The sequence below is a fragment of the Schistocerca americana genome, chromosome 10 (genome assembly GCF_021461395.2).
Source record: "Schistocerca americana isolate TAMUIC-IGC-003095 chromosome 10, iqSchAmer2.1, whole genome shotgun sequence".
Lineage (NCBI taxonomy): Eukaryota > Metazoa > Arthropoda > Insecta > Orthoptera > Acrididae > Schistocerca > Schistocerca americana.
Genome location: NC_060128.1, coordinates 151,321,037 through 151,348,309, shown reverse-complemented (window position 1 = coordinate 151,348,309; position 27,273 = coordinate 151,321,037). Strand labels below are relative to the sequence as shown.

Sequence of the window (27,273 nt, the reverse complement as noted above, 5' to 3'; positions counted from 1 at the left end):
TATCCAGGAAACAGTGTTCAGCTGAAGTGTCCGCGGAGACTTTTCGGGTAGCATGACTGAATAAAATCTTCGTGGTGTGTAAGATACATCAGTTCAGCTACAATTCACAAGCTTTCAACAGCTGTCATCACCACTATTTTTACAGTTAAAACAACGGACTACTGGGAATAGCAAGCTGTCACCCTCGTATTGTATGTGTATAATTGAGGACCATCACTGAGGCAAAGTTTGTCTACACCACATTGTGCATGTGCACAAGTGAGACTGTAATTTTGAGACTGTTATTCATGCCAAAGTGGGATACAATGTGTTGTTGTGATCACTGCTGGTCCCACAAGTACTTAGTATTTAAGATTTTGCTAGTAAAATTTTGTTTAAAGAAACTTTTAAATTTGCCCATATTTTGGTGGGCCACTCTGTATATTTCTTATCTACACTGAAGTGGCTATGAAGCCTTCTATGTCTGCAGTTGGTTGACATTTGATCTGTATCATAACAAAAATCTTCTAAACTGTATTTATAATTTATGTAGTCAGTGCTCACTCACTAGTAACAGACTGAAATTCACTTTTTAACCTCTGCTTCATAGTTTACAGATGCTAAACAACTCTGTCTTGCAGTTTACAATCACTCTTTTGGGCAATTTTGTGCTTAAATTACTGAGGAAAGTATTATAGCTTTTAAATGTTTTAATATCATATAGTACATAGAAAAAAGAATAGCTTTCCACAAAATAGGAACTTCACTGATGGATATAGATCAAAGCATTGTTGACTGGTTACTAACACATTGATAAGACTGCAATAATGTCTACAGATTCCTAACATTGGTTGCAATTTATTCTGAGACACCACTCTTCCCATACCGTAGACAAATGCAAACTTTAGACTGGTCTAATTTTCATTACCTTTAGTTATTTCATTTCAGTTTATCACCATTTCAGATTTGCTTACTGTACCTCTGTTTGCACTCTACACAATGTATTTTTTAATTGCAAACACACTGACTTGTCTATTTCAGGGCAGTCGCAAGGTCGGTGGCAGTTCACGACCTCCGAAAGAGTGGTCTGAAGCTGAAGAAGCGCAGCTGAGGCAGTTTTTTGAAGAATTCAAAGACGCTATGGGTTAGTGGGAACTTTGTAATACAGTTATCAATGTGAAAACTAAGAACTACCTATGATGCAAAAGGTGTACATGCTATATGCAAAAATTGAAGCATTGAAGTAAAAGTGGAAGACTTAGTTTTCTGAATCCAGGTTTTCTTTGTGAGGTGTTAAAGTGAAAACAGGGTAGAAGGAAAGGTGCTGAGAAGTAACATCCAAAAGCAACACCTTCAAATTGCTGGCAGCAAGGGAGCAGTTTAATAACTAAGCAGTGAAGCGTTGACTGTAAAACAGTTAACATCACAAAAACATGCCACAATGTAAGATAAAATAAAAGTGTAAATGAAAAAACAGTACCGATCCAATAATTATTTATTTACTCCGGTGAGCAATTTGCGTCTAAGTGGCCATCTTTAGACCAGGAGCCCCTTGATGACTTGTTGTGGTATCACCGCCAGACACCACACTTGCTAGGTGGTAGCATTTAAATCGGCCGCAGTCCGTTAGTATACGTCGGACCCGCGTGTCGCCACTATCAGTGATTGCAGACCGAGCGCCGCCACACGGCAGGTCTAGTCTAGAGAGACTCCCTAGCACTCGCCCCAGTTGTACAGCCGACTTTGCTAGCTATGGTTCACTGACTACATATGCTCTCATTTGCAGAGACGACAGTTTAGCATAGCCTTCAGCTACGTCATTTGCTACGACCTAGCAAGGTGCCATATCCAGTTACTATGTCTTCTGAACAGATAATATTGTGACTCATGTACCGTCAAGAGTGACGCTCATCATTAATGGATTAAAGTTAAGTATCAAACTAATTACATCCGCTTTCTGAATTCTAATTCCTTGTCATGTTCCAGACCTCACGTCAGTATAGTCCTTCCCTCCTCACGCCAGCCTGCGGGAGCTAAAACGCCTGCATTTCGGCCCCTACTAGTAGCACCTAGTATACCTCCCGAGGAGATCACGAATGTAAAATTAGAGAGATTCGAGCGCGCATGGAGGCTTTCAGACAGTCGTTCTTCCCGCGAATCATACGCAACTGGAACAGAAAAGGGAGGTAATGGCAGTGGCACGTAAAGTGCCCTCCGCCACACACCGTTGGGTGGCTTGCGGAGTATAAATGTAGATGTAGATGTAGAACACGGTGTTGGCTCTTCTGCCAACCCAACACTTGTGGAGCCAATCACTGCAGTTGGTGACTAATGCCTGTTGATACTCACAACAGCTCTATGAACCAGCCCACATGACTGCAGAGCTTCTAGCCTGAAGACGGTCATTTAGACCGACATTAATTACAGGAAGAAATAAATAATTATTACAGTTCTGGAACCATGCAGTACCATGCAGTTTATGCATGGTTCAAGCTGGAAAATGGGCTGCGACAGGGAAGTGCACTTTCGCCTTTATTGTTTATTATTGTTATGGATGAAATCCTACAGCAAGTATCAGGTGCAATTGGAGATAATAAAATGAAAGCAGTGCTTTTTGCCGATGACCTGATGTTATGGGGAAATTGCGAGAAGGAGGTGCAAGAGCAGTTAGATGTATGGGAGGCAACGGCAGCACAATATGGAATGCATTTCTCTGCAAAGAAAAGTGAAATAATTGTCACAACAAGGAAGAAGAATAGGCCAAATGTGGATATAACTTGTGGAGGGGAAAAACTACAAGTGGTAGAGAACTTCAAGTACCTGGGAAGCATGATTGAAAGTAAGGGGGGAAACGCAATGGAAATAAATGAAAGGTGCAGAAAAGCAGGGCAGTTCTACAAATGCATTAGGGGGCTTATTTGGAGCAAGGAGGTGCCACAGAAGTCCAAGGGAATTATATACCGAACCTACTTTGTCCCCATATTGGCATACGGAAGTGAGACATGGGTAATGCACAAAAGCAACAAAAGTAGAATACAGGCTAGTGAAATGAAGTTCCAGAGGAGCAGGTTGAGTGTAACAAGACGAGACAGATTGCGAAATGTGTATGTGAGGGAAAGACTAAAGGAGGAACCAGTACAGGACAGGATAGAAAAATCAAGACTGCAGTGGTATGGACACATGAAGAGAATGGATGAGGGAAGAATTCCAAAGAGGATGTTTGATCTGCAACTGGAGGGGAAGAGGCCCAGAGAAAGACCAAGAGATAGATGGGTGAAGGGAGTGAAGGAATGTGTGACGAGGAGAGAACTGGACGAAGGTGGAAGAGGGGGAATGGTGGAAAGACAGAACACAATGGAGAGGCTTGTGTTCCCGACAGACCCAGCCAGTGGCTGGAAACTGTCCAAGATGATGATGATGATTACAGTTCTGGACTGATTTTTCCAGTTATATCATTAAATACAGTCACTGTTATTCTGTTATGCCATTTAAAAAAATGTGTTTGGCCCTTCGCTGATTTATGCTAGATAATTGGTATGAAACATCTGAAGAGAAACTGCTATTATGTGAAGAGATACAATTCCACCCATTTGTTTTCATACAGATTGGCAGTGAACTAGTACTTGGGACAGAATAACTGGTGTACCACTTCTTTCATCTCTCTAAAAATCATGTAAACTAAATTTTTTGTTTCTCTGAAGTGGATTAAAACTGATGGCCCTATACACAGATCCAGATTCTCACCCTTTGTGTGCTCTAATCTCATTGACCCATTTAATAGTATATCATAGTCTGACAGTTCAAAGAAAAGCAGCATGTTTTGTGTTATCACAAAGTAGGGGAGAGGGCGTCACTGACACGATACAGGATTTCGGGTGGACATTTTTAAAACAAAGACATTTTTCATTGCTGCGGAATCTTCTCACAAAATTTTGATGACCCACTTCCTCCTCTGAATGTGAAGATATTTTGTTGATGCCAACCTATGCAGGGAGAAATGATCACCGTAATAAAATAAGGGAAATTGGAGCTTGCACAGAAAGATACAGATGTTTGTTTTTTCCATGTGCTTTTTGGGATTGGAATAATAGAGATTTATTGTGAAGCTGGTTCAATTAACCTTGTGCCAGGCACTTAAATGTGATTTGCACAGTACCGGTCTAGATGTAGATATAAATGCAGACTCACCAAAGTTTCAGTATCTCTCCACATAAATTTCCATCATTTATAGCTTCTTTTGCTCTGCCAGTGCCCTGCATGTGTCACAAATGCCACATTGCACATTTGTTCAGATTTCACATTAATCTGTGGGTCCCCTATAAAACTGCCTTGTTTGATAATACCAAGGATATTTACCTAATATAGCAAAGTGCTCAGACCAAACCTTCAGATTGAGGATAACTTTCCCAAAGACCACTTTAATGTACTAGGAAATGACAAATTCCATTTACAATATTTTTGCGTACACTTAATTTTTGGCTTGTTTGTAGGATAATGTGTGTGTCTTTCACTATTAGTTTTAGTAAATTGTGGATAAAACGTGAACTATGATATGGGGAAAGATATCTGCTCACTGCATAGAAGAAAAATTGAGCACTTGGTTGTCATATAAATAATCTGTTGATGACTGTTGACTTCTTTCTACTCCAGCACACATTATCTGCATGTCTATCCCACACCTTTGTTTATATTTCACAGTTACCTTTCACACCCTACTTTTCCTGTTCCAACACTCCAGGCGCGATGTATTGTTGAAGGATTTTGATGCACTAAACTTGGACATTGATATAGGAATTGTCATCCCTTTTTTAAATGAATATGGATAAAATATGTTAGTATTTTTTAGTGCATTTGTTGCTATCATCTCTATGAGAAGTTGGAGTATGTTCAAGTGAAATTTGAAGAGAAGTGCCTTTTTGCAAAACATAGGAAGCTATTTTGATGAGCTGTTGACATATGTTCTTTAAATGACATTAATATTAGGATTTCCTGGAACGGATTTCACTTATCTCCCAATTTTCTGATAAAGCCCATCGAGATATTTCATTATCTAACATGTTTTCAGTGTAAACGTATACATTTTCAGACAGAGAAAAAATTTAGGCTACAAGATAGCAATACTACGTTTTTAATAGATTTTGGTTCCTAAGTTGGAATACTTATGCAAAAACATTTTTCAGTAGCGATATTTCCAGAATTACAAAATTTAGAAAGGAGGTTCTTTGTGTAGTAGGCGTGACAATCTGAAAGCAAAAACTCGTTAGCTCAGCCAAATTTAAAATGCACATTGTTTTTCTGAATCTTAAAATTTTGAACTTGTACTTAAATAGAATGTTTCCACAAAAAATACTTACACAGCTGTTATCAACCATGAGCAAATTATACTTTGAACCTTAAGACTTTGAAAAATGCAGCTTGAAAAACAATTTTGAAGTTCCTTATATTGTTTATGTAGCAAGTGAAAAAAATGTGTGTTAGGTGTAGTATGAAAGTAGGTGAAAGTATGCCGTTCTGTTGTTTCAGGTAGAATACCTCTAGTATTTTCAGCAACCTAATGCTGCACTTTGCAGCACTTACTTCAGAAGATGAGTCTTTGCATTTGCTATATTACTTCAGAAAATGAGTCTTGATTCTTCATTTAATGATTATGCACATCCCACCTTCTATCATTCGTTTAAATATCCAAACAAATAGAATTGCATGAACAGTGTTGTTACAATCTGTGTTTTGCATGTTGCAAGTGTACTGTCTAATTTTGTTTTAAAGTCTGAATGCCATTTTCCCCCACAGATCCTTTGGACTGTATATTGGCTCGACTGGATGTGAAGAGACCTAAGAACCGAGTAAAGGATAAAATAGTCGAGCTGGGTCTCGTCGCAGACAGAAAGGAGCTTCGCAAGAAACGGGCACGCAAGTCTGACGGTGCTCCTGGAAAAAGTATGTAGAACTGAAAACAAATACCTGTCCACAATGTTAGCTGTCAGCCAGAATGTGTGTACGTTTAAGTGTGTCAGGTTTCAGAAAATGGAACACCATTCCTTGCAAATAATTTTGTCCTAGTTTGTATGGAGTCAGTAAGTACAGTTTAAACTTCCTGGCAGACTAAAATTGTGTGTTGGAGCGTGCCTCAAACTTGGGAGCTTTGCCTTTCATAGGCAAGTGCTGCACCAACTGAACTATCCTCGCACAACTCACGACCTGCCCTCACAGCTTTACTTCCACCAGTACCTTGTCTCCCACCTGCCAAATTTCTCAGGAGTTCTCCTGGGTACATTGCAGAGCTAGTAGTTCAAATGGCTCTGAGCACTATGGGACTTAACATCTGAGGTCATGAGTCCCCTAGAACTTAGAACTACTTAAACCTAACTAACCTAAGGACATCACACACATCCATGCCCAAGACAGGATTCGAACCTGCGACCGTAGCGGTTGCGTGGTTCCAGACTGAAGTGCCTAGAACCGCTTGGCCACACCGGCCGGCCAGAGCTAGTAGTCTTGGAAGAAAGGACACTGCAGAGACATGGCTCAGCCACAGCCTAGGGGATTTTTTCCAATGAATTTTCACTTTGGAGTGTAGTGTATGCTGATTTGAAACTTCTTGGTGGGTTAAAACTATGTGCTGCAATGGAACCCGTCCTGCTAGGTATCCAGAAAAACTTCTGTGAAGCTTGGAAGGTGGGAGATGAGGGACTGCCAGAAGTATAGCTGTGAGGGCGGGTCACAAACGTGCTTGGGTAGGTCAGTTGGTAGAGCACTTGCCCATGAAAGGCAAAGGTCCCAAGTTCGAGGCTCGGTCCGGCACACCGTTTTAATGGAATTTTACTGATTACACGGTACAGTTATTTCATTCTGATGACACTTAAATGATTTAGTCTTTGACTATGCTGAAGTATCACATTATTTTTTGTATTAATGTGTGTTAATGAATGTATTGTTGTTGTTGTGGTCTTCATTCCAGAGACTGGTTTGATAGCTCTCCATGCTACTCTATCCTCTGCAAGCTTCTTCTTCTCCCAGTACCTACTGCAACCTACATCCTTCTGAATCTGCTTAGTGTATTCATCTCTTGGTCTCCCTCTACGATTTTTACCCTCCACGCTGCCCTCCAATACTAAATTGGTGATTCCTTGATGCCTCAGAATATGTCCTACCAACTTATACCTTCTCCTAGTCAAGTTGTGACACAAATTTCTCTTCTCCCCAATTCTGTTCAATACCTCCTCATTAGTTATGTGATCTACCCATCTAATCTTCAGCATTCTTCTGTAGCACCACATTTCAAAAGCTTCTATTCTCTTCTTGTCTAAACTATTTATTGTCCACGTTTCACTTCCATACATGGCTACACTTCACACAAATACTTTCAGAAATGACTCCCTGACACTTAAATCTATACTCGATGTTAGCAAATTTCTCTTCTTCAGAAATGCTTTCCTTGCCATTGCCAGTCTACATTTGATATCCTCTCTACTTCGACCATCATCAGTTATTTTGCTCCCCAAATAGCAAAACTCATTTACCACTTTAAGCGTCTGTTTTCCTAATCTAATTACCGCAGCATCACGCGATTTAATTTGACTACATGCCATTATCCTCATTTTGCTTTTGTTGATGTTCATCTTACATCCTCCTTTCAAGACACTGTCCATCCCGTTCAGCTGCTCTTCCAGGTCCTTTGCTGTCTCTGACAGAATTACAATGTCATTAATGAACATATTGTAAAATATTTGGAATGCCTGATGTCCCTAATCTTGCCATGATTAACAAAATGAAAAATAAGTAATAATAATGATGTGCAGTTGCTGACTTTTGCTGTGACATAGTTTGAAGAAAAAAAAAAAAATTATTTTTGATGACACTGTCCCATGAGCACTTGGTAGTGCCATAAGGTTTTTGTCAGACTGTGAAATGCTAATTCGATTGTGTTGTAACAATGAAAGAACATTATCAACCAGTCTATTAATCTTCATGGAAAGTGTGCAGTTAGTTCTGATTAGAAATTTGTTATACGACATGTGTAATGCAGCCTGTACATTTCCTCACTCTTCCCAGGTCGTCACAAATCAAGGAACGCGAGCAACAGTGAAGGTGAGAGTGGCAGTGACCGCACCGGCGACTCCTCCGACTCAGAGTCTGACGGCAGCAGGAGTAGGAGTGCGTCTCCACCCCCACGTGCCAAGCAGCGTCCCACAGTGCCTGCGAAGAAGCGGCAGGGGGGCCAGGCGACGGGGGCGGCGAGGAAGCCGCGCGGCACTGCGGGGAAGAGTACCAGGAAGCCGGTTGCAGTCTCTACGGCAGAGCTTGCCAGTATACTGCGGGATCTCGTGGATAAAGGTCAGATGGCATCTGCCGTGCCAGCATTGCCCACTCTCCTCTTTACTTGTTTTTGAATACAGGACATATCCTCATAATACTGTGATAGATACATTTTCATGCATTAAGTAACTGTTGGTCTTTTTATCGGTTGTCGATTCTGTGATTAAAGTTTGCATTAGTAAGCTTCTCTTATTCACGTAACTATGGAAAATCAACAGATGAGTGCAGGGTATCAAAATACATGTTAATTGTTACAATAAAGTAAAAACAGTGTGTTGCTTCTGTTCATAATGCCATTTATTAAGAAGAAATAGCGCCATTACCATTGTTATAGGTGTGCCTAATTAAGTACTTGTTTACTTTAGTTTCCTACCGGTAAATGTTTAAAGATTTGTGCACCATAATGTAAAACTTGTTTCTCATATAATGAGTACTCTGAAACAGATACCTGATAGTTGGCATAGGACCAAGATTTATTAATAAGGGTCACTCAAATAGAGACATAGTTTTGGAAAGAAGAGAGGTCAGTGCAGTTGTTGAGTATGTAACAGTGTGGGAAGGGTCTAGAAGTAGGAAAACATCTATTACTGCTTTGACAAGTGAACCATTAGCTTTCCTTTAGTTGCTGCGAATTTTCCTATCATGTGTACTCACTGCCTCAACTCCAACCAGACTCTAGACTACTGTTGGTCTCGTGCTACTGTTTATAACCAAGTTCAACTCTCGATGCCCACTATGCACATTAATGCACTTTCGTTCTGCATGGCTGTTCTGTATCCTGTGAAGTGCTCATTCTTTCAGCATTTTCCAGCTCAGGTGGACATGAGTGCTGGATCTTGAGCCTTGTTTAAATTGAAACTTCCATCCCAGTTTATCAGATTCTCCAACAGCTTTACTTTGTCTGATTCCTTGATTATGCTTTCCTAGAAACTTGGGATTTTTATAATGATACTGACCTCATCCTATTTCATTTCATGATTATATTATATTGAACTGATGCAAGTGACGTCAGCAACACATTCGATTAAAACAACCAAACAAGTCAGCTGTCACTGAGCAATGCTTTTAATGTAATCATAAAACGATATACGGCAATACCGGTGACATGTTGCAAACACCAAGTCTCTGATACAGTGTAATTGAAGAGTATACATAAATAACGATGTTGGAAAAGCTAACAAAAGGGGAGGCAAAACCTACAAGGCTTTTGAGATGAATTGTGTACTAGAAAAGGCCATCAGGGAATAGAGGATAAGAAGAAAAGAAAAAGGAATTAGAAGAATCACAACTGGGAGAAAAGGGGATAATCTGAGTTTGGATTGTCTGGCTTTTGCAAGTGGTCTGCCGTCTGTGCTGAATGGGTAATATATGCAACAATGCAGATAAACCTCCTACAAGAGACAGCTTCAAAAGCAGTCCTAAATACAATGTGTGTTTAAAAAGTAAGGTGACTTTATATTTTTTTGAAAAAATATTTATTTATTTGTCAATATTCATGTTGTCCCCTTCAAAGTAATCCCCCTCTCATACAAAACACTTGTGCCAACGCTTCTTCCAATCCTCTAAGCACTTCTCATAAGCACTTTTTGCAACAGCCTTCAGCACTTCCAGCGATGCGGTTTTTATTTCCTCAATCACTGAAAATCTTCGTCCTTTCATAGGTCTCTTCAGTTTTGGGAACAGGAAAAAGTCGCAGGGGGGCCAAATCCGGTGAATATGGTGGCTGAGGCGTGATTGTCGTGTTGTTTTTGGCCATAAAATCTCTTACAAGTAATAATGAAAGAGCAGGTGCATTGTCGTGATGCAAAAGCAATGAACTGTTTTTTCACAATTCCAGACGCTTTTAGTGTATTGCTTCTCGCATACAGCACATAACGTCAAGGTAATACTCATTGAGCGTAAGACCTTGAGGCACAAATTCATGATGCACTATGCCATGGTAAACAGGGGGAGGGGGGGGGGGGGGCAAGGCAGTGAGCAAAAGTTTGACATTTGATCGAACTTGGTGTGCTTTTTTTTCGGTCTTGGCTCTCCGGTGTGCTTCCATTGTTGGGATGATTGTGCTCTGGTTTCAATGTCATAACTGTATACCCATGTTTTGTCACCAGTTACGACCCTTTTGAGCAAATCAGGACCATCATTGACGTCATTCAAGAGCTTCTGAGCAATGTTCATCGACGATTCTTCTGATCAAAATTGAGAAGTTTTGGAACAAACTTCGATGACACGCGTCTCATGCCCAAAACTTCCAAAAAAATTTGATGACACGAGCCGACACATATGCCAACATCTTCAGCAACTTCTCTTACGGTAATTCGATGCTTTTACAAACAATTTTCACAGCTTTGACGTTATCATCTGTTGTTGATGTGCTGGGATGTCCAGAGTGAGGTTCATCATAGCATCTTCTCGGCCATCTTGGAAGAGCTTGTACCAATTGCAAACATTTTTTTTTACTGAAAGCAGACTCACCGTATGGCACTGTCATCATTTCAAGTGTTTTAGAGCAGTTGATTCTATTTCTCACACAAAATTTTATACAAATTCTTTGCTGCATTTTTAATAATAATTGAAAATCACTGAGCACACCAAAACAAGTCTATCCTTTGTATCTGTCAAAAACAAACAAAGTATGCTGAAACTGTGAAGATATGTGGGACATGTGTACAACATAAAAGAAAAGATCGATAATCAAATGTATGTTATGCGCGCAATTTGAAAAGTCACCTTACCATCTGAACAGCCCTCATATATCTTTTGAAAAAACAGAGTACATGACAGATGTGAAGGAGGCACCGAAACATATGGAAACTTATTATGGTAGAAAAAAATGGCTACAAAATTTAAATATCTAGGTGAAACAATACAAGCAAATGTTTTAGACAAAGAAGCTAACCTAGGAAGGGCAAGGAAAGTGGAGGTTGATTTTCTCCTAACAAGAAACCTCTATAGCAAGAAATCTACAGGGTGGCACACGAAATGTGTTCCCTTTTTGTTTTTGAGTATAAACTTTATTGTCGATACAATCTGAAAGGAACATTACTACAATGAAGAGCTGTCCATGGAGATTTGTTCTAACTCAGCACATGCTCAATATGTCCACCATTTTGTTTCCTATCTTCCTTCAAACGAACACTGAAGTTAGTGATTACCCTTCGGCACATGTCTTCCGTAATTTCACTACAAGCTTGAAGAATAAGTCTTCTGAGCTCCATTAAATCATGTGGACATTTCGGGAAAATTTTTTCCTTACGGTACTCCCAAAGAAAAAAAGTCACATGGATTGAGGTCTGGACTATTGGGGGCCCAATTTCGTCTGTCATTGAAGGGACCTGGAAACCTGAGTGAAATGATCCGCGTGTCGAAATACTCATGTAAAAACTCCAACACAGTGTTTGCGGTATGTGGCCTTGCTCCATCTTGCATGAACCACTGTGTGTTGAAGGGCAAGGCTGTAGCAAGAAGCTGTGGAATGAAAGCTGTTACGAAGCATGCTCAAATAATGCTAACTGTTCACAGTTTCTTCAAAGAAAAAGGGTCCAATTAGTCCATGACTGGAAATTGCTGCCCGCGCTGTAATCCTCGGAGCATAATGTTGTCGTTCATGAAGCACTTGTGGGTTTACATTTTGTTTGTTAACCACACCGTCTAAATGAAAATGCACCTCGTCTGAAAACCAAACATTGTTGAGAGTTTCTTCCCTGTCCTCCGCCCAATGAGCAAACAGTAGCCTCTGCTGCTTGTGTTCTTCAGTGAGCTTCTGTGCACAGGTCATCTTGTATGGGTACATATGGAAGTCACTTTTAAGAATGCGTTGAACAGAGCATCTGGATATTCCGTTGCACTGCTGCCTTTCTACACGATTTCCCGGGGCTTTTCTGTACAGCAACTTGTACCACTTCAATATTCTCCAGCGAACAAACAGGCTTAGGCTGAGGTCGCTTCGCTTCCAATACTGTTCCTTCCAGTACAGATTTGTCGTACAGCCTGTGGATGGTCTTGTTGCAAGGGACACGTCGTGTGTTAAACTGTCGTAGAAAACGCCTCTGAGTCACAACAAGGCTTTTCGTTTCATGAAAAAGTAACATAAATGCCAATCGTTGCTGTGTCGTCAGTCTTCCATTGTCTGCCATTGCTGCTTACTAGTCTCCTAGCGGCAGTATCGTGAATTACATGTCATTTCGTAACTCATTTGTTTTTCCAAGCTCTGCTGGGACTGCTGTAGAAATCCCAGCGGGATATCTAATGTGTGTCGTAAATTGTGAAAGAAACAATTGGTAACACATTTTGTGCGCCACCCCATATTTCCATAAATGCAGTACTTCAGCACTGCAGTACTGTCTTTAAACCAGAATCTCTTTATGCGACAGAACGCCTTTTGTTAAACACAGCCAAACATCGTGTGAAATAAAAAAGAAAGAAAATAAAATAGTCAGTGAAATCTTGCTACCAAAATATAAGCATGGGAAATGGAATTTAAGAAGTAATAAAGAAGTTTATGAAAAAACAGAGCAAATATCAGACACGATGGGGAAAAGAAGAGTTGCATTCTACGGACACCTAAAAGGGCTAGATGAAAACAGGTTAACAAAAAGAATTTTTAATGTCTTTAACAGAAACCCCAAAACATTAGTGACGTGAATAAAGATGTTAAAGTGGATGTGAGGGAAATGGAAATCACGGAGGAAGAAATGGGAAAACAGAAAGGTGCAGAGCAAAAGTAAAAAGTTTCATGGGCTTCCAGGAGAAAACAAAGAAAAAGGTAGGTGAAGCAAGGACAGAAGAAAGATGAGAAAAACATAGGGAGAGAATGAAAAATTACTGGAAATAAAAAAAGGAGAAAAGAAAGAATACATAAGTTATTTCATGTGGTCCTTAGTAGGGCAAAGCAATTACACAAAAAGTGGAGGTTCAGTTTACACAAGACTTGGGGCAGCCTTTATTTTAATAATTTTTCTCTGGCCTTTGGATGTACTGGAGTTGGGAAACTCTGAAAGAATACATGCTTCAAGAATTATCAGTGCGGGCTCTGATAAGCAAAAGGGCCCTAAAGGGCATAGTTAGTGTCAGGACTTGAACTCGTCTATAAATAGCCACATGAGATCAACTGTAGCTCATAATCTGATTGGGAACGTAACAGAAAAAATTGTAGTACCTGAAGAAGATGGCTGGGTTGGTCATCAGAATATTGTGCATAAAATGGAAACAATCCAGCTGGACACCTGGAAGACCACCATTAATGAAACGGATATTACTGATATGTGTTATTAAAAATTTATTTTACTGAATAAATGCAGTGGAACTCTGGATATGTCCATAAATGATAGTTTTTATAGTGTCAAGAAGTTTGTCAAGCACATCCATCCCCATACGATAGTTTCTTTTTGACATCTATTAGTGTCTGTAAGCTAACATGAAAATTCTCTTGCTGTCTGGTACAGTGATTGTGAATATCTGAGCTTTAAAAAATATATTCCTTATTAACTTCATGTTTCTAAGGGAACAGTTATGTTTCCAAGGTGTACATATCCAGCAGTGTTGTTATGTTTAATTTTTAAAACAAAGTCTTGCATCAATTTCTGCTGCTCTTCACAGTCCGGGTTCTAATAGCTCCTTTTTGTATTCTAAAAGTGCTCTAAACAAGAGTTACCCCAGAATATGAGTGTTTTGGTTGTGAATGAAAGTTGATGCTACATGTGTATATACTAGTTTCAGGGTACCACAGATTTCCAATTACTTGTTTTTCACAATCCCATCATTCACAGGTATGTCAGAGGCTCTGAAGTGGATATCATCGAGCCTCGAAGAGGAAGCAGTAGACAGGGAGTCGACAGCTTCGGGTGATGCACTTCCGGTTCCCCTGCTGCCGATCAACGAGGCAGAGATCGTTGCTGTCGACGACCCAACGTTCCTGAAGCTGCTGTCGGCACTCGCCCTCAATCCTCCAGTGGAAGGGCAGGTCAGTAGGCTGTACATGCCACACTTAAAATTACAGAATTGTGCATTTATAGTTTCAAATTACTTAGTAGTTGGCTGGTATTAATACTGGCCAACTACCTCATCTAATACATCAGAAACTGAATTTGAATTCAATTTAACTTGCTGGAATGTATGGAATCAGTGGGGAAGAAATTGATGAATACATTACGATATCAACATAAAAGTTTTCTGGGTATGGTACCGCGTCATAATGTATAAAACTACTGCTGCTGGTGAAAAACCAACGTTCGGCCACAGTTGCAGCACCTTCTTCTGGGTCTAAGAAGAAGGCGCTGCAACCGTGGCTGAAAAGTTAGTTTTTCTCCAGCAGCAGTAGTTTCATACATTATGACATGCTACCATACCCAGAAAACTTTTAGGTCAACTGACTTTGGCCGCGGAAGCCTACGCAATTACACATAACAATATGATGCTACAAAGAGCATACAAACTCATCTGAGCAGATACATCAGAAAACTTATACAATAGAACTTCATCAATCCAAATATCTCGGTCAGAGGGAGGGAAGGAGGGGGGGAGGCAGGAATAGCAGTAACAATTGATGATGAGATGCATTAAGTTTAAGTTCAGCCAATCGTGGTACACAGATCCTGGCAAGATGCGGTTATCAAGTTCACATTGAGCTATATATGGTATTACTGTATTGACCGAATTTGTTGCGAAAATAAAATGGCATCATAGAGGAAGAAGGTGTTAATGAACATGGGGAAAACCTTTGATGCACTGCATTGGACAAATAAATGAAAATAGTTTTAAAAAGGCACTGTTTCTCTATTTGGAACTGAAGTGTTTGGAAAGAATCCAGATTGCCCAGATGCAGGTGTTAATTATGTAATGACACTGATGCTAATAAAATCCAGTTTCTGATGATGAAGTTATTGCTGTTTCTCCATCTGCAGAATTTGTTTATAGTGATGTTGGACAAGCTGACAGAGTAGGCGCTGAATCTGAAGACATTACAACACATACAGAGGCAACAAAATAATGCGTTATTTGGAATGCCACACGGAATCAGATTTGGCCAAACTATTCCTGGGAAGATGCTTATATGATTGTGCTGCACATAAATGACATACAAGTCTTGCACAAAAGAAACTTACTAATTGTTTCAGTGTATAAAATTCACTGTCCCCCCACCTTTCCCTGCCTCCCAAGCATCTCATCATCTCGTTAACATTTATATGTAAGTGTGTGTACATTAAAATAAATACAACATAATGTTAAAAAGGAGGCACATATTCCTACAGGAGGTAGTATTGGTAGAAACTGGAAGAGAATTCCCTATAATTATATGTCTGGAAACAAATACCTACTGAGATATGGACCATTTTACTTGTGATAACAGATTGTTGAATATCTTCTGTTCACAGCTGGCATTTTATTTGCATATGAAGTAGGATTCACAAGAGATGCCATAGTAAATTACCACAAGATACACATCTGGGCTGATGCAAATCCTCTAGCAGTCGTGGAGGTGAGGCATAAGGATCATTTCAGTATCCATGTATGGGCGGGGATTGTCAGTGACTAACTCATATGGCCATACACTTTATCAAACAGATTAACAGGTGCTGAGTATCACCAATTTCTGTGTGATGAATTACAAGCACTGTCGGAGAACCTTATGTTTGCAGAAAGATAACAACTGTGGTTTGTAGACAACAATGCATCAGTCTATTTTCTACAGCTCATGCAACAATATCTCACAGCAACATATCATGGGTGCTGGATTGGTCGGAAGCTCTGGTAGCGTGGCCTCCCAGTTCACCAGACCTGAATCCATTGCATTTCTGGCTATGGCCGTGGTGTATGGTCAGTCCATTAACAATGGTCAATCGTTACCCAAGCATGTGACACAGTCCAAATGGAGCCAAGTGGTGAAGGTATACCAGGGGAAGAGGAAGATTATGGATAAGTGTTGGTCTGCGTGTATAGATTAATGTACAGGATGTTGAACAGGAAATTGACGTTTTTGTAACAGATACTGCTTTTAGCATTGGGGTCACTCGAGTTCATCACGCCCTCCTCTTGTTGCCCACAGAAGCAAGCAGATAGGCTTATTTTCAATGTGTAACTGGAGCACCGAGCATCACGTTTTGCTGTGGAGGAATTTATTCAAAATGGCGAGTCTGCTGTGGCCACTCGGTGTACCTTTCGTCTTCACTTTAACCTCTGTATGTGTGAAGTGCTTCCTTCTTGCACCTTAATTTTTAGGTGGGTGAACAATTTTTGCACTTACCATAAAGTGACATGAACAAAAGCACTGTCCTTGACAAGTAGTAGTTACACCCTAAAAAACCTTAAAATGTCAGTCATAGAAGAGTGTCTGTTATTCAGAGTCCGATCTGGTGAACCAGACTCCGCTCTCAAGCACTCAGAATTTCTCGTCAAAAGTCTATCACAGTCTTGAACAGACATCTAAAAATATCACCCTTACCAAATGAGTAATGTTTATTCATAAAAATTTTATAGGAATTGGCAAAAGCAGTCGGTACTGTTTTAATAACAACATGTAAAGTTAGAAAGTAGCATCAAACACATATCAGAATCAGTACAACATTGTGGAGTCAGTAATTACCTGCTGCTGTGTGGAATGGCCTATTAGATGGTACACATGTACATGCAGTGTACAAACTTGCACCTGCTTTTCCTGTATGGCAGTTTCTCATTGTTGTCCTCAGACATTAGTTGTATTGCACAGTGGCACCATTGCTGCTTAATTTCTGCCACAGCTTCAACCTTGAATCAATTGAGATCTCTTACTCCTTCATGTTCGTCATAATTTTTCAGTCTTTGTACAAAGTCTTCATTTATAGCTGAAAATAATAGCAATTAAAAAAAAGAACAAAAATTGATTATTTCAGAAGCCGGTTATTTTAAATGGTTTTAAGTCACGTTAAACTGGAGATTAAAAGACCCAGTGTAACTAAAAACCAGCTGGTTTAGTGATAAGCATCACCCCAATACTGAACTGTTCTGCAGCAATGGCAACTTCACAGTACTTTTACATCTCTTCATAGATGCATACCAGAAACTGTATTTTGGGGATTGCACTTTACAGGCTTTTTCACTGTTGGGAAGGTATTTTCACAGAAACAAAGGTCACTGGGGTAACAAACCGTATAAATCACAATTGCATTATTACTCTGTAACAAACCACCAGAGACCGTGGGTCCCTTACACCAAAGTACTCAGAAAATATTCCTGAGCAACACCCAAAATTTTGTCGATAAACCCATACGAGGTAAATAGAAAGTAATACTTGTATATTACTTGAAACTGTGCTGTCTTTAAATTATCCAAAGCTTCAAACATTCAGGTTGTTATTTGTATGTGCCAGTTGGGAGATGATACGTATAAAACTATTCTGAGGTGACGTAGCGGTTAAGGAGGTGTACTCATATTTAGGAGTGTGGTTGAATCTCTTCATACCCATCTTAATTTAGGTTTATTGTGGCTTCTTTAATTGTTTTAAGACAAATGCTTAGAACATATGTACAATGGACCTCCTCCATTCAAGCTGTCACTGTGCATCTAGTGACTTTGAAGCTGATGAGAAACAAAACTCTTTTAAGTGTAACTGTCTTCACCTTCCCTTGAACTAATGCTCATTTTTTTTAAAACTCGCAGGAAGTTTACTGGCGCATTCCAGGAGAACTTAGCAGCGCTGAGTTGAGGTCGAGAATAGCAGTGATAAACATGGCAGTTGAGGGGCGACTACCTCCAGAGGGTGAAAGCCAAGGTAAGGTATGCCTTTACATAAGAGAATGTGTGTAAGCTGTGTTAAGAGAATGTGTGTAAGCTGTGTACATACTGCCGAACATTGCAATGAGCCACATTGTGGGGACTACCATACAATCTCACAAGGTGGAGCAGCTGCAAGACACTGGATTCAAACTACGAAAGAGCTGGTTTCCGGCATCTTCCTGACAATAGCCTGGTTAGGGCAATTTCATTCATATTTAGCCTGGATTAGGATGTTTTCATCTATATTTAGCCTGGGTTAGGGTGGTTCGATTCACGCAGTCATTCATGTTCCATAGATCTAATCAAGAATAACCTTCAAGGCTGTGAACAAGTTATGGTAAGCTGTTGCTTCGCCGTTCAATATTCACTTGATTTCAGTTATATTTTTTATTTTAATTTTATTAATCGCAAATGAATCTGCTCCAGTCCGGAATCCCTAAACCATTACACCAACAACCTGAAAACAGCTTTCGCATCCCGCAATTACCCTCCCGACCTGGTACAGCAGCAAATAACCAGAGCCATTTCCTCATCCCTTCAAACCCAGAACCTCCCACAGAAGAACCCCAAAAGTGCCCCACTTGTGACAGGATACTTTCCGGGACTGGATCAGACTCTGAATGTGGCTCTCCAGCAGGGATACGACTTCCTCAAATCCTGCCCTGAAATGAGATCCATCCTTCATGAAATCCTCCCCACTCCACCAAGAGTGTCTTTCCGCTGTCCACCTAACCTTCGTAACCTCTTAGTTCATCCCTATGAAATCCCCAAACCACCTTCCCTACCCTCTGGCTCCTACCCTTGCAACCGCCCCCGGTGTAAAACCTGTCCCATGCACCCTCCCACCACCACCTACTCCAGTCCTGTAACCCGGAAGGTGTACACGATCAAAGGCAGAGCCACGTGTGAAAGCACCCACGTGATTTACCAACTGACCTGCCTACACTGTGAAGCTTTCTATGTGGGAATGACCAGCAACAAAATGTCCATTCGCATGAATGGACACAGGCAGACAGTGTTTGTTGGTAATGAGGATCACCCTGTGGCTAAACATGCCTTGGTGCACGGCCAGCACATCTTGGCACAGTGTTACACCGTCCGGGTTATCTGGATACTTCCCACTAACACCAACCTGTCAGAACTCTGGAGATGGGAACTTGCCCTTCAGTATATCCTCTCTTCTCGTTATCTGCCAGGCCTCAACCTCCGCTAATTTCAAGTTGCCGCCACTCATACCTCACCTGTCTTTCAACAACATCTTTGCCTCTTTACTTGCGTCTCGACTGACATCTCTGCCCAAACTCTTTGCCTTTACAAATGTCTTCTTGTGTCTGTGTATGTGCAGATGGATATGTGTGTGTGTGCAAGTGTATACCTGTCCTTTTTTCCCCCTGAGGTAAGTCTTTCCGCTCCCGGGATTGGAATGACTCCTTACCCTCTCCCTTAAAACCCACATCCTTTCGTCTTTCCCTCTCCTTCCCTCTTTCCTGATGAAGCAACTGTTTGTTGCGAAAGCTTGAATTTTGTGTGTACGTTTGCGTTTGTTTGTGTGTCTGTCGACCTGCCAGCGCTTTTGTTTGGTAAGTCTCAAAATCTTTGTTTTTAGATTTATTAATAATTTATGTATTTAAATCAAAACAATTGCCACTACCTCTTGTCAGTACATAGTGTCTAGAGTACTGTGGTATTTCATTGCAGACACAAGCTATACGTAATACGATTGCTAGGTTATAAAGCCAGATATTCCTTTATTTGGCAAAATGGAGGAAAAGGTTTAGTTGTAAGAAATAAAGGGTATGTGCACGAGAGCCTTCTTTTACATTTTTTTCATAAAAACAGTGAGACACAAGCATTTTTTGGTACAAATTATTTTATTATTTGCCTTTAAAATTTATATTAATTCTGACTTTTTTCTAACTCTGATGTTAGAACCTCAAAAACCTCAAAAACATGGTGTTGGAAGGATTCAGTATCTTCCTGAAGTGATGCCACTCACTGTCCTCACATTTTTGTTTGGCATTAGTCGCTGACAGTTGATCCTCTACGTACAAAAATGTAATGCAACAGATTGCAGATAAATGGGCAGAAACACCCATAGTTGTGTAATTACACGACTTTGAACAGTCACTGGAAGTGATCACTTCAGTCGAATGTTCGGGAGTGTGTAGACTGAGCATTTTAAATTGTAAAGAGCACATGAAACTAACTCCTGAAGAGTCAAATACCAGACAGATTCATTGGAAGCACCCTCAGGAAGTGTAGTCCATACACAAAGGTGGCAGTTCATTTGACCAATGCTTGAGTATTGCTCACCAGTCTGGGATGTGTGCTGGATAGTATCAATTGAATAAATGGATAATATCCTTAAAAGAGCAGCACATTTCATTCAAATGTTCATTTAGTAAGCACAAAAGCATTAGAGAGACAGCATTACAGTGACAGACTCTACAAGAGAGGCATTGTGCATCATGAAATGGTTTGCTGTTAAAATTCTGGAAGTGTACATTCCTAGGAAAGTCAACAATATGCATGTCTCATGAAGAGACCATAAATGCAAGATTAGACAGATGCAATATCACCCTGAAGCTTATCAACAATTGATTTTCTAAGGACTTCTGTACATGAGGCGACTCAAATGTGACCCATTCCCAACGCGGTTTGGTAACTGGTCGATTGCACATCAATTCCTGTGTAGCTGAACAGGGCTCCACATATAGAGCAGCTGTATAGTGACTCATCAGTAAGTCATTTGCAATGCATTGCCAACCAGTTGCCAGCGACTCGGCGTCTGCATTGCCAAGTGATCTGAGTTGCATATGGTCCTCGAACACAAGTCAGTATCGGTTTAGTTTGAAAATGAATGGGCAGACTGTGAACATTAACTTTGTGCAGGAAGTGGAATTACATTCTGTTTTATACTGCTGAAAGCTTCCAGACTACTGCAGGAGGAATTTGTCAGAGAGAGCATGGTGCGAAGAGAGAAAAGTTTCTGGTACGTCATTGCAGGCAAACGTACATAAAAATGTAAACCATACTGGCACTCTTCTTCTGGGTGTCTCACAGCACTTTTGTTGTTCGAACAATTACATAGTTTTGTGCAAAAGAACAGTGAAATAGGTGAGAAGGGGGCGAGGGGGACCACAGATGTCCATTATTTACAAACACAATGGTTTTCATGTACAACTTATTTAAGGAGCACAAACCACCTTCCCCCCTTGCCCCCCCCCCCCCCCTCTATTTCTCCACTTGTGTATAAATCTCATGACGTCTTGGTTTTCAAAGTAGAAGCAATCATCAACAAATTAAAGTGAAGGAATTATTTTGTGTTGTTTCACCGAAAACAAACAAAGCTCAAGTGCAACAAGTAGTACTCCCTCTCCTCCATGCTTGCACACTTTTAATGGTGGTTTGTCATTTCAGAGTTGCACAGTGTGTGGAACTTCGTTGCCAGCCAGGCTGCAACCAGTTGGCGATTTAGATTACTTGCACTTCACATTCAGTCTCATTTGCTCCTTGTATGGATGGCTAGCAGACAACTGGCAGGTGGAATAGGCAGTGGAAGGACTGAAGTGGTACACAGAGTAACCTCCGCCACACACCATAAGGTAGTTTGTGAAGTACGGAAGTATATGTAGGAAAAGGCGACATTAGGTGATAAATCAGGAAAATATGGGCAGCGTGATGTTGATCTGATGTTTTTCTCCATGAATCAATCATTTCTTTGATGTGCAGTGAGACAGCTCGCGTTACCATGATGAAGGATACAAGATGACTTGGACAGGATTTGTGATTGGTGTAAAGAATGGCAGCTAACTCTAAATATAGATAAATGTAAATTAATGCAGATGAATAGGAAAAAGAATCCTGTAATGTTTGAATACTCCATTAGTAGTGTAATGCTTGACAGTCACGTCGATTAAATATTTGGGCATAACATTGCAGAACGAGATGAAGTGGGACAAGCATGTAATGGCAGTTGCGGGGAAGGTGGATGGTTGTCTTCGGTTCATTGGTAGAATTTTGGGAAGATGTGGTTCATCTGTAAAGGAGACCACTTATAGAACACTGGTGCGACCTGTTCTTGAGTACTGCTCGAGCGTTTGGGATCCCTGTCAGGTCAGATTGAGGGAGGGCATAGAAGCAATTCAGAGGTGGGCTGCTAGATTTGTTACTGGTAGGTTTGATCATCACACAAGTGTTACGGAAATGGTTCAGGAACTTGGGTGGGAGTCTCTAGAGGAGAGGAGGCGTTCTTTTTGTGAATTGCTACTGAGGAAATTTAGAGAACCAGCATTTGAGGCTGACTGCAGTACAATTTTACTGCCGCCAACTTACATTTCGCGGAAAGACCACAAAGATAAGAGAGATTAGGGCTCGTACAGGCATATAGGCAGTCATTTTTCCCTCGTCCTGTTTTGGAGTGGAAGAGGGAGAGATGATACTAGTTGTGGTACGAGGTGCCCTCCGCCACGCACCGTATGGTGGATTGCGGAGTATGTATGTAGACGTAGATGTAGAAGAATGATGTAACATTTCCTATTGTTTTTCCTTATTTATCAATAACTTATAGCCATTCAGTATTAACTGTTCCTCAGTGGATGGGAAATGTCCATTGCTTTGCAAATTTTTTTGTAAAACACTTTTGTTGGTTCAAGTTCATCTTGGGATACCCAAACAGTTGATTGCTGCTTATTTCTGGCTCATATGAATAAATCTGATTTTTGTCTTCGGTTAGTATGGTGTATACAGAATTTGGATATCTTCAATTAAAGTTTTTGAGCAATTTCTTACAGCAGCTGCTACGAGTCTGTTTTTTGGCATTGGTCAAACAGTGCAGAATGTATCAGGAAATGTCTTTGATGTACTGGTATGTTCAATACGCCTAAGGATGCCCCCATTTCACAACCATATGCAAATCCTCGTCAGTAGTATTGTGCTCACTATCAGTAATTTTACAGACAACCGTATTGTGCTTTCAACACTGAAGGAAACACTACTAAGACGAATTTCTGTAAACCAACTGTAAACAGTATTTACTGAAGATGAATGACTATCAAAAGTTTAAGGGAGCATTTGAGACTTCTAGTCAGGACTTCATCAAAATCATTTAAAAATAAAGCATCCAACAAAGAACATTCACTTTGAATTTTAATTTGTCACAACAGCTTCTTTAAATGCTCCAGAAAAAACTGAACACCCGTACCTGAGACTGACTAAAGACACAGAAGCAAAATCTGTAAAACTGCTTGGTATACATATTGATCCCAAACTAAGCTAGTAACCCCATATTAATCATGTCTGCAGAGAGATATCAGGGGGATGCTTTCTCATATGGAAATTATGTGATCTAGTGAGAAACAAACATCGTACGACAGTTTACTTCGAATTTTTCAGTCTCGCATATCTTACAGGCTGTTGTTATGGCATCACTTGTGTCATGTCGGTGATGTACTGCCGATTTAGAAAAAGATGCTATCAATAATGTTTAAGGTTGGTCCAAGGGAACATTGCCATCCTTCATTTACTAATGCCAAAATAATGACAATGATAAATATTCATATCTATCCAACATTGATATATTATAAAAACAATACACCAGAGCTAAAAGCAATATACCAGAGCTAAAAACAATATACCAGAGTTTGACACCAGAGAGAACATATATTGTCATGATACGGAAAACAAAAAGTGTGTTGACATTCCCAAACATAAGCTAACATAAACAGGCAACTCTACAGAGTGAGCAGTTCGAATTTTTTTATAAGTTGCCACATTCTGCAGTCAATATACCTTTCAGTGATTTTAAGAGCAAGTTGTATAACTAGTTAAAAAACAATCCAGTCTACAGTTCAAGAAAATTATTGGATACTAGTAGTGTAGAAATTGAGTTTTAGGATTATGTTACAATTCTGGTTAATATAGGGTAAGTTATCTGTACATGCAATGTGAACAATAGTTAATATAGTGATTGATATTGTACCATCCCCTAAATATAAAGCCCATTGCGCCACATGTGGTCAGTGGCTTATAAACTGTCTGAATCTCAAATAAAAACATCTACTTGGCCATTGTTTCTACAATAACAAATAGTAATGTTGCATGTCTATAGTGCCATCTAGTTAAAAAAGGCCATACCAGAGTTATCCAGAAGCCTGTGTCTAGTAAGACGTGCAAGAAAGAGGAGGAAAATTGGTAATGAAATGATAGCAACAGGTCCTTGCAATGTTGAAATGGCATTGCCATCACTTTTATGAGTAATTACCAAATCTGTATTCCTATTTTTCTATCTTTTCTGTTGTACCAATTGAAATGAAATGCCCTCTTTCCAGTATGCTTATTACATTATTAAATTAGATTTTTAAGTTTTTACTGTTTTTCTTACTTATTATTTTTAAAAAGCCTTATTCAAGCTGACCGTTGCTTATATTTTCTGTTGTCTTAAAAAAGTATTTGTATTCTATTGTTTTCTGTCACTTTTAGCGAATGAAGAAAGTGCCGTACCAGGAAATAGCAGGGAGGATGGGGTGGAGGTCGACAGCCAGGAAGATGTGGGGGCGTGGCTGGCACAGAATGTCCTTCAGGGCTCCGGCGACGAGTCTGCAGGCGAGGAAGTAGCACCCCCACTTGTCAATAACTACATGACTCCCTGGAGCCAGAACATGCGGAAAGCAGCGAGGGAGGCTGCACTGGCAGAGAAGGGGCTAAGGTAACGCCGTCGTTCCTGTCTTGTGCTCGTTCTCATTTACCACAGAGATCTGAAGAACATGACATCTTTCTCATTGGTGGGCACCACAGCCACAAATTTATTGAATGAAGGCTGCTAGTTTACACCCCTGACACAAATTTTATTTGACCTTGTTATTTTGTGTTTTGGGGTGGGGTGTATAGACCTGTCAGGCTGTTGTGAGGACATGTAGCGTGAAGCCATGATGTATACCATATTTACCTTAGTATAAAATGACACACACACACACACACACACACACACACACACACACACACACACACTTTGTAAGAGGCACCTTGAGAAAAAAATTATTTTTTACATTTTCTAACTAACCAAAATTATGAACTGTTTCATTGAGGTAAAGAGGTGCCAAAACGTTAGCATTATACCTATTCCAAACTTATGGCATTTATTGATTGTGTACATTTTGATAATAGTAAGATAAATAAAATAAACAAAAATAAGTGGTTTACATTAATTTTGGACCATTTCTTTTCTATCTTGTTTGCTATCTAACCCTGTAGTCTGTGATATTATTATTTTTAGTCGTCATCATCCTGATAGCAGAGCTCAGAAATTTATATCTTCATTGTCACAAATATTTGGCTGTTTCTCCCAAATATGCTGCTATTTCTTAGGTTGTTGTAATGCTGAGACCTTAAACACAACTGTTTTTCCTGATTACACATTGGTCTTCGTTTCTGTACTGATATGAGAATGTTACAATGTTTCTTGCTTCCAAACATATTGTCTGCCTGAGCTCTCTCATTTGCTGTGTAGAACCAAGCGACACACTCTCTTGCATTCCCATGATACTTCACGGTGAGTGTTAACAATGTGGCAGCACATAAGTACACCACTGGCCCCTATATAGACTTCTACCATCTTCTGCAGAAATGCATGCTATTGTTGAGTATTTGTTCAACTTTAAAGTCAGTTCGATTCCGACTACAAAAGCATTAAGGCAAACTGCAGTTTAAACATGATACATGTTCACAAAAAAGCCAAACTACATGGTATAGATTTCCATGGTTGGAAACATGACAAAATTTGCTGCTCCCTCATTACTCAGCGCCCCGCAGTCATCCTAGCTCTCACCCGAGCTGGTGCCACTGTTTCCTTTCCAACCTTTCCATTGTGCTGATCTTGAGTGACTGTGAAAAACAGACTGCGATATCTTCTAGTGTGCAGGTCATATGTAACAACACCAACTAATGCAATAAACAAAAGATCACAATTACGATTCAGTCCCATTCTTGAACTTTTGCTCCTCCCATGATCTTGTGATGTCTCTTGGTACTGTATCGACGACTGGTCTTGCTGCTGTAATTTACTCTCACAATAATAATTACAGTCAGTTTAATATGATCTGTTTCCTGTGTTAGACATTTCATTCTGAATTAATTTTCCTTTTTGTTTCAACTGAATGTCACTGTCATGTTCTAAAGCTGATTAAAAGCTGGTAATGTTTTTACCTGATATTTGTGACCAAATTTCTCATTTTCCATCTCCATAGTAAATCATTGCAGTCTCTCGTAACTAAATAAAAGAATGGTCTGTGTTCAGAATCAACTAATGTTTTTTGACGACAACATTTCTGTTTTTGAATGTCATCTTTATGTAAATGCGGCATTAATGTTTATATATGGTATCCATACATGTACAAGAACATTTATTGCAAACCTGTTCAAATATAACAAAAGTTTGTAAGATGGTAGAATTCCTCCTTTGTTTCACATAACTGTCAAATTTTAATCAGATCAATTAGCTGTTGTAGTGGTTATTTCACAGTTTCTCGCACATCTCCTGCACTAGTGCTGCGTGAGTCAGTGTCATGCTGTTGTTCAAACATCAATACTGTATCGAGCAATTTTGCATATCAGGAAATCTCAGCCTGTTGGGACGCGAGTATCGTTTGCTGGGACCTACCCTTCCAGTCCCCTCAAAATAAATATGCTACTCACCATATAGCGGAGATGCGGAGTCACAGATAGGTGATAGGCACAACAAAAAGATTTTTACATTTAAAGCTTTCAGCCAAAGGCCTTTGTCAACTACAGACACACATACGCACGTGTGCATGCATTCGCATGCACGCGCGCGTGCACACACACACACACACACACACACACACACACACACACACACACACAAGCGAGCGGGCAAACACTAGTCACACATGACTGCAGTCTCAGGCAACTGAAACTGCGATTGCGTTAGTATGCGTGTATGTGTCTATAGTTAACAAAGGCCATTGGCTGAAAGCCTTAAATGTGAAAATCTTTTTGTTGTGCCTATCTGTGACTCAGCATGTCTGCTATATGGAGAGCAGCAATTTGCCTTCTCATAATGTTGTTACATTTCATCCTGGATTTTCCATAGTCAAAATAAATATGCATGAGATGTCATTAGACAAAGCTTCATCTCTAAATATAAAACGACCCCCATAAATATGAGACTTCTCCTGAATACTGTACTAAACAACTTAAAAAACTGATGTCAGC

General features: G+C 40.0%; 1 protein-coding gene across 2 annotated transcripts in view; it reads left to right on the top strand.

The window, feature by feature from the left end:
- LOC124552467 (protein timeless homolog) overlaps positions 1 to 27,273 on the top strand; it is a 480,403-nt gene that overhangs the window by 446,287 nt on the left and 6,843 nt on the right. For both annotated transcript variants that reach the window (XR_006967921.1, XM_047126741.1), the window contains exons 22-27: positions 1,021 to 1,123; positions 5,770 to 5,916; positions 8,032 to 8,313; positions 14,061 to 14,254; positions 17,926 to 18,037; positions 24,523 to 24,748. Coding sequence is in view for 1 of the 2 variants with exons in the window: in XM_047126741.1 (XP_046982697.1) it covers positions 1,021 to 1,123; positions 5,770 to 5,916; positions 8,032 to 8,313; positions 14,061 to 14,254; positions 17,926 to 18,037; positions 24,523 to 24,748 (1,064 nt within the window). In the remaining variant the exon portion in view is untranslated. The remainder of the gene's footprint in view (positions 1 to 1,020; positions 1,124 to 5,769; positions 5,917 to 8,031; positions 8,314 to 14,060; positions 14,255 to 17,925; positions 18,038 to 24,522; positions 24,749 to 27,273) is intronic.